We start from the raw sequence: 15,198 nt of genomic DNA on the forward strand, positions 1-15,198 counted from the left end.
AAGCAAACTATAGTTGAAGTGGTCAGAGAACCGATCCCCTCAGCAACGGCCCCTTTCCAGAATCGGGAATGAGAGGGGAGAGCTGGGATTGGCCAATTTGCAGGGACGGGGGCGGGCTTGGCCTTATTCGGGCGTGGCTTCTGGACTGGCGCCTGTCCTGGGCTCGGATTGGGCCTCGGGATTGTTAACGTTACTGGGAGGCGTGGCCGACACTAATAAAGTGTGGGACCCGCGCGGCAGCTGCGGTCAGTTCCACCGCAGCTAGAGCCCCGGGTGGTCACGGGGAGGCGGAGCGCGGCAGTTGCGTCCACCTCACCCGCAGCGGTAACCCCCGTCTGTTGTCTCGTCGCAGCCACGGGAGAAAAGACGGAGCCCTCCGCCACCACAGAAATGTGAGTTGACTCTGGCGTGGGGGGCTCGACATCTCTTTGCCAACTCCCCACCCTCAGCGCCAGACTCTGCGGGACGAAAAATGGCGCATTGCAGCAGCTGCGGCGACGCGGGGAAGCACCGCCGCGCATCGCCCCCAGACCTGGCCACCCCTGGGGGAGGAAGGGTAGTACCCCCATTCCTGCAGCAGCCACAGCCAGCACCCCACGGGCGGGGTCGGGGCGCGGGGGTCCCACCTTCGTTGCACTGTCTTCTCTCGCCTGCGGGGCGCTTCATTCAGGTCTCCATAGTAGTGAAGCCCGGGACTGGGCGAAGTTGGGGCGTGGAGACACTGGGGAGGGGGTTTGGGACCCTTTCTTGTTGTCTGATTGAATCTGTACTTACGGCCTCTGGAAACAGTAATGAGTAGTGCACTTGCCAGTTAGTAACTTGGCTTGCTCTGCAGCCTCTGTATTTATGTATGGCCCCTCACCCCGACTGTGACCTGTTAGCCACCTCCCCCGTGCCCCTCTTGGCAGTGAGCAAAGGTCCCGAAACTTACCTGACAGTTCTTTGGCGCCAGGCGAGCAGCTCAGAAAGACCCAAGGGGCAGTGGCATGTGATTCCAAGCAGCCATTCATCTCAAGGCCACCTGTATAGAGGAGGTGTTTTCCTGCCGTTGACTCTTAGCCAAGTATTTGGAAGAGAAATGGAACCGAGGATCCCCACAATTCAATTTAGTGTCTGACCATCTTCAACATCAGTCTCATTCCCAAGATCCTGAGGGAGCACTGTGGCTAGACGAATCAAGTATTTCCCTGTCAGAACCACAGTGAATTAAAAACAAGATTTTTCATTCTTATTACTGTCTGGGGTTCGAGCTTGGTCCTAGATATATTTGTGCTGCTTCTCCTAGTGACAAAAAAGGGAGAAGATTTACTTAATGTTACATATGGGTTATGACTACTCCTGGATATTTTACTGCTGAGTGTTACCAACTCCCAACAAATAGTAAGTGAAATGGTCCCTTCAGATGCTTTATAACCATTTCGTTTTTCTTTATTTGATTTCTACAGTTTTGACCATATGTGATATTTTATGGATTTTGGCCAAGCCCTAAGATTCCATTTTTTTTCTCCCACTTTGGGGAAAAGGGGGATCCTTCTCAGCGGACTGGTTCCCAATAGCAGGCATGTGGGATGAACTGGAGGAGATGGAGGGAGCGTGGTGAGTAGCAGGGCATCACGAGATTTCTGACCTTAATCTTGTCATTGGTCCACTATCCTGGACTGCTTCCATGACCAAATACCGGCTGCTACATACTCAGTGAATTTTCCACCTTCAGAGAACTAGATTGCTTAGCTCAGTAGTAACACAAGAGTCTTGTGGCCCTCATGGCTTCGTGTATTTCTTTTCTTTGCTTCCCTTGGCTTTAGAGTGAAATGAGAAAGCCATTTCTTGAATGGGGATGAGCCGGGTATAATCAGCGGGTAAAGCCTTTCTGAAGAGTTACTCTCTATTTTTTTTAGACCGAAAGAAATTCACTTAGGGAGGAAGAACTTTTGGGTTTTCTATTGTGAATAGTCAGGGCATTTCCTTTTTGGTGACTTGTGATGGTTTAATTCCTAATGCTTTTGCTCTTGGACTGGGCCTGTGAGGTATGTTTTGTGAGATTCTGCTTCTGTTTGAGTTCTTACTATAACTTCTGTTCTCCATCAAGTTTGAGAATCTCCCACTGCCAGTGGATTCCTCCTTGGGAGAGAAAAATCTCATGCCCTAGGTTAGACTTCCAGAAATTCTTTAGGAGATGAATTTAGCCTCCACTGTTGGGACGTGGAAAGGAGCTTTTCTTGAAGACCTCACACTGGATTCATCCTTTCTAAGGCTAAGGGAAAGTAAGAACCATCTCTGTGTATAGTAGTATAATCCAAGATTTCTCTTTGGGACATAAAGAACTAGGGGAGCCTCCTGGGACTTGATGCCAAATTTAGAAAAGGAGGGGACACGATGTTTGTGATGCATGTACATTGGGGACCATTACCCATATTTTTGCTTCCTGTCTGTGTTCTTGGAACAGTTTCATAACTGACACAATTACTTTGGGCCCCCAGTTCTACCAAAGTAAAACTCCTATCTTCTCTGCCCCAAACAAAGCAAGCGAACAGCCCTGACTTAACTCCACCTACAGAAGTTTTGCCTTCGGTGATTCTCCCAGGTTGTCCCTGGGCAGTCCCAATATGCCAATCATTGTGTGAAACAAGTGTTAACTAGATCCCCTTTTCTTCAGGCTTTGTGTAAAAGAGCTGCTCCTAACAGACTTGTCCTGAGGGCTTAGTCTTTTGTGTGAATTTCTCCTAACCTGGATAGGAATTTTCCAGTCTGACTTCACGTGAAAGGCTTCTGACAGGAAAGTGCCATCTAGTCCAAGGCTGGCACATTTGTCCCTGTAGCCTTTGTGCCAGAGGATATTTGAATTTGGGTCGAAGGATAGCCCCAAGCAGGATCTCTTGATGCCATCCTGGATGTCCCTGAGCTCCACTGAAGTGTTGTTATGGGATCTTTCGTCTTTTGCTTCTTCCTCCATGCTGCATCTTCTTACTTGGTGTCGGTCAAAAAGTTAGAATCCTTTGTAGTTGCGTGTAATCTAATCATCATTGCGTTGGTGACGGGGGTGAGAATGCATGTGATTCCTTTCTGTCTCGGTTACGTTGTGTGCTTGGCCCACTTCTCTCCACAGGTCTGCTCCAGCTCAGCCGCCCGCTGAAGGGGCAGAAGGGGCTGCCCCCGGTGGGGGCCCCCCTGGGGGTCCCCCTGGCCCTCCTCCTAATACGACCAGTAACAGAAGACTACAGCAAACCCAGGCACAAGTGGAGGAAGTAAGTGGAGAGCTTTGTCTCTGGGAGTTTCCAGCTGATAGAAGTTTAGAAACTTCTTTTCCTTTTTTTTTTTTTTTCAACCAGAAGGGCAAGGCATTCTTGATTACACGGGGCCAGACTTATGATTTCCTTCCTGTTCTCACCCCTGTCTCAAGCAGGGAAGCTTACTGGCCTTGTTTCTGCCGCCCGCCTCAGGTGGTGGACATCATGCGTGTAAATGTGGACAAGGTCCTGAAGAGGGATGAGATCCTGTCACAGCTGGATGACCGAGCTGACGCCTTGCAGGTGGGAGCATCACAATTTGAGAGCAGTGCTGCCAAGCTAAAGAGGAAGTATTGGTGGAAAAACTGCAAGGTGAGTTTTCTTGTTCTCTCTGCCTTTACTTCCTGGGCCTCAGGTGCTACATACATTCGGGTGCTCTCTGCCTCTGGTGGCACAGGATCTCTGCCTCTAGAACTCTAGGGAGGAAATCTGAACGCCTCCTTGAGATGCATTACCGGCGCTGGCCACCAGGGTAGGCTAGAGTATTCAGAACCACTAACTGGGGGACAGTGATACACTGAGTTTGGAAATGGTCAGTCAAGCTGCTTTTCCCCGAAAGACCCCTGGAAAAACCTCCCCGGCCATTCACCCGCCCCCCCAGCTAACATCAACATGGTGGCTTGGCTAGATATATATTTAAATACCCGCCAGCTTTTAGGAATGAGCTGAACACTTCATGATGAAAATCGAACCAGCTGGCTAAAGATCCCATCTGTCTACACCTCCACTTGGGTTTCTTTCAAGGCCTTCAGGCAACAGGAGCTAAACAAAACGGAGCAGGCTGCAGATGCTGGGATGTTTCTGGGAAGCTTCAGGTGTGGGACCAGGGCGGTTGTCTGATGGGGACTGGGGGTGGGGGGGGGTCCTCCCAGAGAGTCCTGCCTGTGGATCTCCTGGGTGACGTGTGGTTTCTTCCACTGTCCCAAGGACAGAGGTAGTTCTGATCCCACATCTTTAGTGGGAATATGTCTTTCCTCCTTCCCCAAATCCAAGGGCCCATTTTCGGTCAATGTTTCCTCAGATGATGATCATGCTGGGAGCTATCTGTGCCATCATCGTGGTAGTTATTGTAAGTAAGTATCGCTGAGGTTGCTGGTGGGGTGAAGAGGTGGGAAGGTCCTGGAGTCTTCTCCCAGCCCTGCCTGCCTGCCTGCCTGGGGAGTGGGGCTGCTCTGACTGAGGTATGGAGATCGCTGCTGTGGGGTCATCACCTGGTTTGGGAGGGAGGAAGGGCAAGGGCAAGGGACTTCCTTGGTGCACAAGCCCTCCCTCTGCAAGATACTGTGGGAAGATGGTCCTCCCTGTCCTGAGGAAGTGGGGCTATGCTGTTTGTCACTGGCTGGGGTCAGAGGGAGACCATGGGGATAGAACACATGCAACGGAAAGGCCTGATTGTCTAGTAACTTGATGTAATTTGCCCTCTTGTTTTCTCCTGTCTCTTTCTCTTTTCCATCTGGGACTTCCTGATTCCTGTGTCCAGTCTACTTTTTTACTTGAGAATGTACCACCCCTTCCCTGTTCTCCATTGCCATCCAGTCTCATGTTCCTTTCCCTCTGTTTGCTCTCTCAACAAACGTCCGCATCTGCCTTCCTCCACCCCGTCCAGGCTTCTCCGTTGCCCACTCCTCGTTTTCTGTTGCTTTCATTTGCACTGTGTCCCTCAACACTAGAAATGCTGCTCGTGGCGCAGTCCTAGAGTAACTACCTGAAGAGCAACAGCTGGCACCTCCTCCCTACCCCCTTCTTATGTACTCTCTCAAGTTCCCCGAAAGCCGAAAAGAATGGGAGGCCAAGAGAAGAGGAAGGGGTGTGGCTGGGGTTATGTGCCCAGGAAGGTGCCAAGACCGGGAGAGGAGAAGGGTGTCTGGTGCCCATGGTGTCACCAGGAAAGGCCAGGCCAGTGGCAGGAAGAGGCTGCGAATAGCTCGCAGAATGGCAGCTTGCTCAAGACCGCCCTGGCCACGTGGGGCTCTTCCCCTAGGCCAGGCCCTCAGAGGATCCTGGGGTGGGCCCAGAGGCCGACTCGGTCCTGGTGCGATGATACCCTTTTAGGAAGTCAAGCTTGTTTTTGCAGTAGTTTCTGATCTGTTCGTCCAAGATTCTCTCTGTTGTCAGGGATTTTACAACCTTTTGCTTTGTTTTCGGGAGACCTAGAGCACACACATTAATTGCAAAAGTACCGGCTTCATTCCTATCTTAGAAGCAGCCCCATAAGCTCATGACTACGAGGAGCTGTCTCTCGTCCACATGTTCTGGAGCATTCTGGGTTGTTCCTGAGAGTACCAGACAGTTCCATAGAGCCAAAGCTTGGGACTCTCCATTTTAATTGTTGGCATAGATAAAGGGAGAGTGCACGTTAATTCTAGAGAGACAATGAGTCAGGGGCCTAATTTGAAAATAACAAGCTCGGAAGTTTTGGAAGTTTTCTCGCCTGCTTATTGAGGGGGGTCCTGTTTCTCCCTTCCCGGGGATAAAGTGTGAAGTGTTAGGAATGAGGATCCTTGGACCCTCAGGGACTCCTTTCCTCTACACTATTCCCAGCTACTTGCCAAAGGCATGGATGAGGCAGGAAGTCCTTCCTGACGGTAGTCAGTTCTGAGTGTTCAGAGAAGTCTGGTATCCCTGCCAGCCCAGTCTCACGTGGGAGGCAGGACAGTCCGTAGACAGGTGTGCTTGTGCACTGCTGTGTCATGGGGCCCTGTCACCGAGAGCCACCTGTCCTTCCTGCACTGTGTCCCCCTTCTGAACCACCTGCACCCATCTGAATGCCACTTTGCCTCCTTTCCTTTCCTCTCCGCATGCTGTGTGGGGTCAGACCTCAGACGCCAAGGCGGCCGCTGCTGGACTTCAGGCTGGGGCGTTGAGTGGAACAGACCCAGTGTGAGGGGAGGAGAGCAGGCTGGGAACAGGAGGGGAAGCACCCATGACTCTTGATTCCTCCTGTCATCTGGCCCACGAGCAGGAAGAGGCAGAGGGCGGGCTGGGCTGGGTCTGGATGCTCACTCTCCACGCAGCAGCATTTCACGGCGCAAAACCATCCTTCCTCTCCCTTCGCCCCTTTTCCTGCATTCCCTTCGTCCTGCCCCAGGGCAGGACTGAAGAGCTGGAAGAAAGCAGTCAGTGTACCCTCCCAACGGCCCCCCTCGAAGGTCTCCACTCTCCTCTGGGCTCCTCCTTGCCTAATGCAGGGGGTCACCGCTGGAGAAGAACCACCAGTGTCCTCGATGTGTCCCAAGCCTGGAGCAAATTCGCCCTCTTGGTCCACCCAGCCCTGTCACGGGAATTCTTTCCTGGGTTTCTGTCCCTCTGAGGCCCGCCAGATGTAGCTGGCTTTGTTCTTTTGGGGATGTTTGCCCTCCTACTTTCTTTCTCACCCCACCCTGTACCCTCTTCTGTGTCTTTGCTGTCCCCCTCCCCCCACCCCCCATGTGCATGAGCAAATATGCAACCAAACCCTGGGACTTGGCAGTCAAATGAAGCTGAGCTTCCCACATCCCCTTCTTCTTTGGTTTGCCATGAGGCGATGTGGGGTTTCCACTGTGTGTCTGTCATCACCCCTGTCTTTTTTCCTATCCCTAACCCCATACTTGTATAGAATAATAACAGTTGTACTTCCACCAAAGGCATGTGGCATATTTACCACTTTCATGTATTGTGAACAAAGGCAAAAAAATATAAATTCCTACCACTAAACCGACTTGGTTGCTGTTTGGGTTGGAGTCCCTGAGGAGGGGCCGGGGGCGGGGGGGTTGTTTTCCTTCTCAAGCCTGATGTTGTGCGAGGCCGGAAGGCTGGCTTATGTGTGCCGTGTGGTCTTCTCGAGATGAAAGATCTGCGTGTTGGCAGAGGAAGTGGTCTCTGCTCTGCGTTCATACCTGGAGCAGCCCAGCTCTTCCAGGTACCAGTGAGAGGAAGCGATGGCAGGAAGCTGAGCGAGCATCTCAAACATCACCTCACAAACAACTGCAGGCTTTCTCAGACGCCTCCAGTCTGCCTCCTTCCTAGGTTCTCAGGCTGCCTGTCCTGTCCTGGGGGGGAGGGGGGCGGGGGGGCCAGGTGAGGCCTCAGCAAACATGCCCGTTCCCCAGCAGCCTCAGTACGTACGGTTTCCTTAGGCCGAGTTCCACTGTATTGACAATTTAGAAATGGATGAAGCGATATGCCCCTGCAGTTGAGGGACTGAGCAGTTTGTAGGTGACCTGAAATGCCCAAAGGGGCATGACCTCAGCTGCAGCTCAAGGACACACAGAGCAACTGGCGTGGAGCCCCGAGGCTGCTGCTGAGGGCCTTCGTGTGACACCCTGAACACTCTGCAAGTCAGTGTGGCTGGGCTTGGGGACAGGGCTCAGTTGCGTCCAGTGTGGGGAAAGACAGGAGAGAGGAAAAGCTTTGTTTCTGAGCACACAAGGGGTTTTATTTAGAGTTCAGAGGCTTGTGTGTGATGGCCCAACCCCCACCCTCTGCCCCACCGCCCCTCACTTGCTCCTTTCCTAACATCTTCCCAGTTGCTTTTCCTACCACAGGCTTGTTTTTAACCTCCACCCAGACACTCTGCCTTCCTACCACCCTCCCAACCTCTTCACGTTTTCTCCATTCGTGTTCAGCCCAGGGACACAATGAAGGCAGACAGAGACGTGCACAGAGCCAGAGCTCCTGTGACCTGTGCCTTCTCACGCCTTTCTTCAGGCCTTTTTGACTTCTGACACTAGCTAGGGTCCTTCTGGGAGAACGTGGCTGCTCCTTCTTACTGAGGCAGGAGAGTGGTTACCCAGAGGGCCTCAGCGTCTCGGCAGGCCTCGGTGAGGGAGCTGGGAGAAAACAAGGGGAAGGAGGTTGGTTGCAGTTGGCGTGACCCCCAAAGTGGTGGGGGGATGGGCTGGGACTCGGGACACTTGGGTTTCATCCCTGATCTGGGTGGGGAGGTGGCTACAGCTGGCTGACCTTCAGGTGAAGAGGGGCTGGGGCAGGGCTGAGGACCAGCGGGACCTTACCTGAAGCCCCAGGAACAACAGCGCAAGAAGGAAGAGGCTGCTGGCAAAGAGGACTCCAAAGGTCGTTTCCTGCTCTGTAGAGTGAAAGCAGCACGGCCAGGAATTAGTAGACAGGAATCCTTTTTGAGCCCAAGTCAGATCCCGCACCTGCCCCAGCAAGAGGGACGCAGCGGGGAGGGAGGGAGAGACCCAGACACCCCATTCCCGGTGAAGGAGCTCTTAGCAAGTGCCCTGCTTGTGTCGTGCGCTGCAGTGCTCATACTTGTTGAAGGTTGTTGGATGTCCATGTGTTCCTCCACACGAGGTTTCCTACCTCTTCCCACCTGGGACGTTTTTAATTCGCGCGTGCGCGTGAGAGGTTAGATTAATTGTTGACAGGTAAACTAGAATTTTGCGACTAGCTGGGGAATGATGTAAGCTGAGATAGAACCCCAGTTTTGGGGAAACTTGGCAGTCTGGCGAGCCACCAAATGATGCCCAGTGTTCCAGAATGTTTGCATCTCTTGTTTAAAACCTTTCAATGATGTTCTGTGACTTCAGGATGAAATTCCAGCTCGAAGGCCCATTGTGATCTGCCCACTAATAGCCCAAGAGGGTTGAAGGCCGTAGGGGAGCTCATTTTTCATATTTTCTTTTCTACCATCTACTAGGTAGGTGACCTTGGGGCAAATTTCTTAACATCTGTGTCAGTTTGCTCATCAGTAAAATAGGGGTCATGATAATACATGTGATCACACAGCTAAGTGCTGTAGTACAGTGTTTGATTCATGTAAATGCTCAATAAATGTAATTACTTTCAAGCTGCAGAGCCACTTCTCTCTTTTCCTACACCCCCTTGGCCCTAGCTGTGCAGTTCCCCACATTCTCCTTAGACTTATAATTTGGCTGTCACATGTGCCCTTAATTCCATCTTGTGTGTTCCCTTCCCACTGAGCTAGTTAGCTTGGTGTGAATGTCTCCTCCAGGCCGTCCTCCCTGACTACCTAGTCTGTCCCTCCGACCTGACTAAGCCTCCTTGAGGGCAGGAACAAATCACCCTTGATCTCCAGCTCTTAGTACATTGCCTGGTACTCTAGAGCCCGTGTAATGACATCTCGGGACGCCGTGGCAGCTGTGGAGGCTGAACCAAGTGCTGTGGAAGCAGAACAAGGCCAAAGACAAGCACTCCTGGTACCTGGTGGACCAACCCAGGTGCTGGCCCTAAGGGGTTCCTCCAGGGAGACGTGGGTGACCTGGCAGGTGTAAGTGGTGCCTTCAGGGCCGGGTTCTGCCTTCAGGAAGGAGGAGACGCTGTAGGTGCCCACTGGGCTTTGCCGGAGGCTGGAGAAGGAGGCCCCAGAGACTGCAGCTGGGGCTCCACCTGGCTCCTCTCGGGTCCATGTTACAGTCACGTCCAGAGGATAATAGCCAGTGATGCTGCAGATGAGGCTGGGTGGCAGAGCTTTGTTTGCCAAGCTCAGTCGTACTTTGGGGGAAGCTGGAAGAAAGAACGAGGGATCAGATTCCAGAAGGATCTAGCTGGACAGCAGGGTTGCTCAAAGCCTTCTCTTCCTGCTGGGAGTGAGAGCAGGGTGTGGAAGCTCAGTGCAGTGCCAAAAGGGCTGGCCAGAGGCAGGCCAGGACGGGGTGCATCTTCCACAGGTAACTGAAAAGCAACCGTGAAACCAACTAAAGGGTCGCTGCTTATCATCACCATAAGCCTGCGATTTTAAACGACATCAGTGATGAAATACTGCTGCCAGTCAGATGGCCCCCTCCTTGGTTTGCTGCTGCTCCTTCTTAGGATGTGGTCAAAAGGACAGGGGTGCTTGGAGACAGCCAGCCAGGGCAGGGCAGCAGGATCCTGGGCTGGGAAATTGCTTGATGGAATTATCCTGGAGTCTGACAGAGAACAGTCTGCACTTCTAGGGTGGAGATGGCAGTTATTAGGTTGTGGCCATTTAGTCTGCTTCTCAAGAAGTTGCCCTTGAGTTGGATTCTGTCCTGGAAAACACCTCCGTAGGCATATCCCTTCCCCTCTCCGTGGAGCACTGAGTATGACTTTACCTTGGACGTGGAAGTGGATGATTTGTTGGGCTTGGTACAGAGAGGTGGTGATCTGACAAATGTAGGTCCCCTCGTCCTTCACAGTGAGGCTAGGCAGGGTGAGGGAGGCATCCCCAGCCAGGAGTACCTGCTCCGACTGCAGCGTGGCACCCTCCCGCTTGGCCTGGTGCTGCCCCGTGGTCCAGCTGTACACCAGCTGGCCGTGGCCCTTATGTTNTAAGCCTGGGGCCACGGAGAAGCCACAGTGCAGAGAGGCTGAGGACCCCAGCAGGAAACTCAGCGATGGGGTCTGTGTTGTCACTTGGAGCTCCACTGTAGTGAGAAAAAGAAGGGTAACTGGGGGTTACTTCCTCCTCGAGTCCACCTGCTCTCTGAGCTGTGGGCATGTTGTGGGCATATGCCTGCCCCCTGCCTCCCTTCTTGGACAGTGAGGCCAGCTGAGCTAATTTCCCATTAGGTGGAACCACAAAGTGGGGCGCCTGGCTGGCTCAGTCAGTTGGGCGTCCGACCCTTGATCTCGGCTCAGGTCATGATCTCACAGTTCATGAGTTCGAGCCACACATCGGGTTCTGCACCAATGGCATGGAGCCTGCCTGGGATTCTGTCTCTCCTCTCTGCTCCTCCCTTGCTTATGTGCACGCTCTCTCATTCTCTCTCTCAAAATAAATAAATTAAAAAAAAAAAAGATGGAACTGCAAAGAAATGGTGTTCTGGAAAGGCAGCATGGCACACATGGTGATCCTAACTATTTTGGAGTCATTTACCCCTGGATAATCTGACGAAAGCTATGGACGTCTCACCAGAAAGTTACACATGCAAAATTATGGGTTACTGTTGACCCTCAGGTGAGACCACTGGAATACCAGCAAAAGCTTTGGAACCCTGCTTCTTCCATTTACTAGCTCTGTGACCTTGGCCAAGGCAGTAAGGGTTGCCAAGGTCATCTGCTTAAGGCAAGGCTGCTGTGAAGACTAAATAGGAATGAGAGGTTTTTTTTTAATATATATTTTCTTTTATTTATTTCTAGGAGAGAGAGAGAGAGAGAGCGCGCAGGGGAGGATCAGAGAGAGAGGGAGATACAGACTCTGAAATAGGCTCCAGGCTCCGAGCTGACAGTCAGCACAGAGCCTGACGCGGGCTCGAACCCACGAACCACGAGATCATGACCTAAGCGAAAGTCGGACGCTTAACCGACTAAGCCGCCCAGGCGCCCCAGGAATGAGAGTTTTAAAAAGCCCACAGTGGTAGTATTTGTGCCAAACATGCTAAACCTGAATCAAATGAGGAAAACAATCAGACACATCCAAATGGTGGGATACTCTACAGGACAGCAGGCCTGGACTCTTCAAAATGTCAATGCTAGGAAAAGACTGTTCTGGAGGAAAGGAGGCTAAAGGCCCAGGACAACTAAACGCATGACCCTTGTTTGAATCCTGGACTTAAAAATAAATCAGAAAGCTATAAAGAACATTACTGGTGCCACTGAAGAAATTTGAATTTGGACTCTATATCAACAGTAATACTACATCAACTTTAAAATTTCTTAAGTCTGGGGGCATCTGGGTGTTTTCTGATGTTAAGCGTCTCTTGACTTCAGCTCAGGTCATGACCTCATGGTTCGTGAGTTCAAGCCCCCCACCTCCAACTCTGCACTGGCAGTGTGGAGCCTGCTTGGGATTCTCTCTCTGCGCCCTCTCACTTGTGCATGTGCGCATACACGCATTCTCCCTCTCCCACTCTCTCAGAATAAATAAATGAACATTAAAAAACCTTTCTTAAGTCTGATGCTCAGTGGTGTACCAAACAATGGTGAGAAAGGTCTGCCCTGGCAGGGAGGAGTGTTCTATTACTGACGGTGTTCAGAATTGCCAATATGGTGGTGGTGTAATGGTGAGAGTATTTTCTTAAAGTCTTTAGGCACTGTACCCCCATCTTGCCTGCATCACCCTATACTGCTCCCCACCTTGGTTTGCTGCCAAGGTGATGGTTTTGTGATTATGAAGGAGAATATCCTTGTTTTTGGTTATAAACTTTGTGTTATAAACCAATACACGCTATACATGGAAACATTTGGGGTGAAGTGCTGGAGTATCTGCAACTTACTTTCAGTTCACGGTGGGGGGGATATCTATCCTTCCATCTATCAAGAGAGAGAATGTGGCAAGACATTAATAATTGGTTGATATTAGGGCGCCTGGGCGGCTTAGTAGGTTAGGCATCTGACTTCAGCTCAGGTCATGATCTCATGCATGGCTCATGAGTTTGAGCCCTGCATTGGGCTCTGTGCTGACAGCTCAGAACCTGGAGCCTGCTTTGGATTCTGTGTCTCCCCCTCTCTCTGCCCCTCCCCTGCTCACGCTCTATCTCTCTTTCCTTCAAAAATAAATAAACATTAAAAAAATAATTAGGTTGACCTAGGTGAATGGTACATAGGTGCTCATTCCATTATTCTGTCACCTTTTTTTTTGTAGGTTTGAAATATCCCTACAAAAGGTAGAAAGATAGAAAAGGGGAGTACCTAGCCATGTCAGGACTCTGGCTGGCACTGGACAGACATGAGAACCCCTCTTTTCTGCTATGGCAGGATAAACTTGAGTGTTCTGGGGCTTTCTATGGATAAGAGGCTAGCTCCCTAATCTCTGGGCTTAGTTGTCTTCTTTTTGAAGGCAAAATACTGGATTTGAGAAACTCTGGAGAAGCCCATCGTCATGTTCTCAATTTCCTGTGCCCTCTGGGATGTGCCAGGTGGGACAGAGGAAGGACCAGATTTTGCTAAGAGTCAATGCATGTGCATCACTCTAATCATCCTGAAGCACCAGAACAGGCTGGCTTTCCCTGGGATACAGCTGGTGCTTGGCTTAATAAGACTACTATGGACAGCATATGTGAATAGAGCCTCGCATGTCATTTCCTCACACAAGGGAGGTGAAAATGATCCCAATCCAATTCTTTTTGAGTCTTTAGGGGAAAGGACTGAGGCTAGGGGACACCCTGGGATGACTGATATGGATGGATATGGACTTCTTCCCTTCCTTTTCCTTCTAGTCCCTCATAAACTGCCCACTTGACAAAACCCACAACTTTATTTCTGCTACTATTAATTTTCTCACCTGCAGTCTGAACCATCCCCTGGGGGCTCAGGGGCAGCTTCAGTGTGGGGTGCAAGACAGCCCCATTCTCAGCGTCCCTGAGAACCTTCATCACCATGGAGACACTAGGTCCCCCTCCGGGTACCTGCACGTTGGTGATGAACGAAACTGTCTTCTCAGTGGCCTGGAGAAAATAGTGGGAGATCTCACAGGTCACCTTCTTCCCGCTGCAGTCAGCATGGAGCAAGGCCTCGGCCTGGGGAATCTGTACCAAGTTCACTGGGGGAGAAGGGCAGCACAGAGATCTAGTTAGATTGAGAACACCTGGGGCCATGGGGCAGTGGGTGTACTTGGGAACTGGGCTGTCCCAGCGGAGGGAGCCCAGAAAGATTGGGACGTAGGGTGGAGAGCTCTTACCTGAGGCCTCGAAGGTAACAGGTGGCGTGTCTTTGGCCAGTGTGTCCCCTTGGAAATCGGTGAAGGCTTCCAGGGAGCCATCGTCCAGCACTGGTACCTGCCTCAGCACGAGCAGGGCGTCCTCCATGGTCCTGCTGCTAGCAAGACTTCCAAGGTGTCTGCTTTCCTCCACCAGGAAGCAGTCCAGGACCACATCCACTGCCCGCCACTGCCTTTCTGCTGCAGGTGAAAGACTGGGGTGAGCACCCTCTTGCCCAGAGACTTGCTTCTGTACTCACCTTGCACCCCAACTGTGGAATCATCAAGGAAGGAGTGAAGTTCTCTTCCAGGGCCCTAGCTGTCTCTGTGTCCCTCTCTTCTCAAACCAGCTTTCTGGGAAGCACCTGCTAGTCCAGGCACATACCTGGTATGAATTATTCAAAATCTTGGATTTGCATTGCCCAGGGGAGTTTATGTTTTTATTCTTATTACAACAGCCAGCTGAGAAACTCTTCTATCAAAGGACTTCTCAGCAAAAGCAGATAAGCAAAATTGCCACTGGAAGGGGAGACAGGCCGCCTGTGTGTGTGTTTGGGGGGGCGGGGGGAGGTAGTTGGTAGCCATCTTCCCGATTTCCCAGCCAGCCCACTGGGTCTGCTCTACTTTCAGCCGTTACAGGTGGCCTTCCCCTCCTCCACCCCCGGGGTTCACCTCCCCGGGGACTTCCTAGCTTTCCGCTTGGGAAGGTGTCTGCTCCCCGGCAGTGACGTCTCCAGTAGGCCGCCCACCGCATCCACCGAGGAGACCTCTCTTCCTTTGGCCTTTCCCGCAGGCTTCCGCCCCCTCTCAACGCCATTGGTTCCTTACTTTGCCGGCCTTTCTCCTTTTGGGCTTAGGAGGCTGCTGGAAGCCGGGCCCTCCCCCACCCCCTTCCCCTTCTGGAATCTCGGGGTGGGTGGCTCCCCGGTACGCCTTGGGCCCAACACTCCTCCCCACACTCGGGCCCGCGCTCCCCGCTCACCTGGGTCGGCCGCAGCTCCGCACAGGGTCAAGGCCAGGCCGAGCAGCAGGCCCCACCCTTCCCCCGCGCCCATGGGGGCTGCGCTCCCGCCCCTCCCGCCTCGCCACCCCGCTCCACAGCGCCGGCTGGCGCGTCCCGGCAGGAGAAGGGGGCGCTCTCCCAACCGCCCTTCCCGCCTGTTGCGTTCTCCTCAGTCCTTGGCCTGCTTCGCTTTCGCTTTCGCTTCGAGCGTCACCACGGCCGCCTCTGCCCGTGAGCGAGACCCCTAACTAGGTGCTCGCGCCAGCGTCGTGTTCACGGCTCTCCTTTCTGCCCCCGCCTCCCGCACATCTTCCCGTTATTTCGAGACCTGACTTCACGGCCCGCAC

The 15,198-nt window shown here is 52.3% G+C and overlaps 2 protein-coding genes across 7 annotated transcripts; one reads left to right on the forward strand and one right to left on the reverse strand.

Annotated features, from left to right (window-relative positions):
* Positions 1–261: 261 nt before the first annotated feature.
* On the forward strand, positions 262–6,980 carry VAMP1 (vesicle associated membrane protein 1). 4 transcript variants are annotated; one of them, XR_013333945.1, is made up of 6 exons: positions 262–392; positions 1,446–1,596; positions 3,107–3,245; positions 3,441–3,599; positions 3,939–4,102; positions 4,309–4,348. XR_013333945.1 is itself a non-coding variant. In XM_077759139.1 (6 exons), exons 2-6 carry the CDS (start codon positions 1,562–1,564, stop codon positions 4,782–4,784), a joined length of 402 nt encoding a protein of 133 aa, XP_077615265.1. In that variant the 5' UTR covers positions 262–392; positions 1,446–1,561; the 3' UTR covers positions 4,785–6,980. The 4 variants fall into 4 exon arrangements, 3 of the variants coding, with proteins under 3 accessions (XP_077615265.1, XP_077615266.1, XP_077615267.1); XM_077759139.1 differs by lacking the exon at positions 3,939–4,102 and adding an exon at positions 4,768–6,980 and having other exon boundaries at positions 4,309–4,360; XM_077759140.1 differs by lacking the exon at positions 3,939–4,102 and adding an exon at positions 4,768–6,980 and having other exon boundaries at positions 1,524–1,596; positions 4,309–4,360.
* A 702-nt stretch (positions 6,981–7,682) lies between these two features.
* On the reverse strand, positions 7,683–14,938 carry TAPBPL (TAP binding protein like). 3 transcript variants are annotated; one of them, XM_077759136.1, is made up of 7 exons: positions 14,521–14,617; positions 13,831–14,049; positions 13,435–13,692; positions 10,325–10,636; positions 9,453–9,755; positions 8,279–8,352; positions 7,683–8,095 (listed from the first exon to the last, which is right to left on the reverse strand). In XM_077759136.1, exons 1-7 carry the CDS (start codon positions 14,600–14,602, stop codon positions 8,066–8,068), a joined length of 1,278 nt encoding a protein of 425 aa, XP_077615262.1. In that variant the 5' UTR covers positions 14,603–14,617; the 3' UTR covers positions 7,683–8,065. The 3 variants fall into 3 exon arrangements, with proteins under 3 accessions (XP_077615262.1, XP_077615263.1, XP_077615264.1); XM_077759137.1 differs by lacking the exon at positions 14,521–14,617 and adding an exon at positions 14,831–14,938 and having other exon boundaries at positions 7,684–8,095; XM_077759138.1 differs by lacking the exon at positions 14,521–14,617 and adding an exon at positions 14,831–14,918 and having other exon boundaries at positions 7,684–8,095; positions 13,831–14,046.
* Positions 14,939–15,198: the final 260 nt, after the last annotated feature.

Source organism: Crocuta crocuta, unplaced genomic scaffold (assembly GCF_008692635.1).
Source record: "Crocuta crocuta isolate KB4526 unplaced genomic scaffold, BGI_CrCroc_1.0 scaffold72, whole genome shotgun sequence".
Classification (NCBI taxonomy): Eukaryota; Metazoa; Chordata; class Mammalia; order Carnivora; family Hyaenidae; genus Crocuta; species Crocuta crocuta.

What these genes read in the sequence shown, in the direction of transcription:
- VAMP1 (XM_077759139.1), top strand. Translation starts at nt 1,562, where the DNA reads ATGTGGGATGAACTGGAGGAGATGGAGGGAGCGTG. An exon ending in GAGGAGATGGAGGGAGCGTG is followed by an intron (nt 1,597 to 3,106) that starts GTGAGTAGCAGG and finishes TTCTCTCCACAG; the next exon opens with GTCTGCTCCAGCTCAGCCGC. An exon ending in CCCAGGCACAAGTGGAGGAA is followed by an intron (nt 3,246 to 3,440) that starts GTAAGTGGAGAG and finishes CGCCCGCCTCAG; the next exon opens with GTGGTGGACATCATGCGTGT.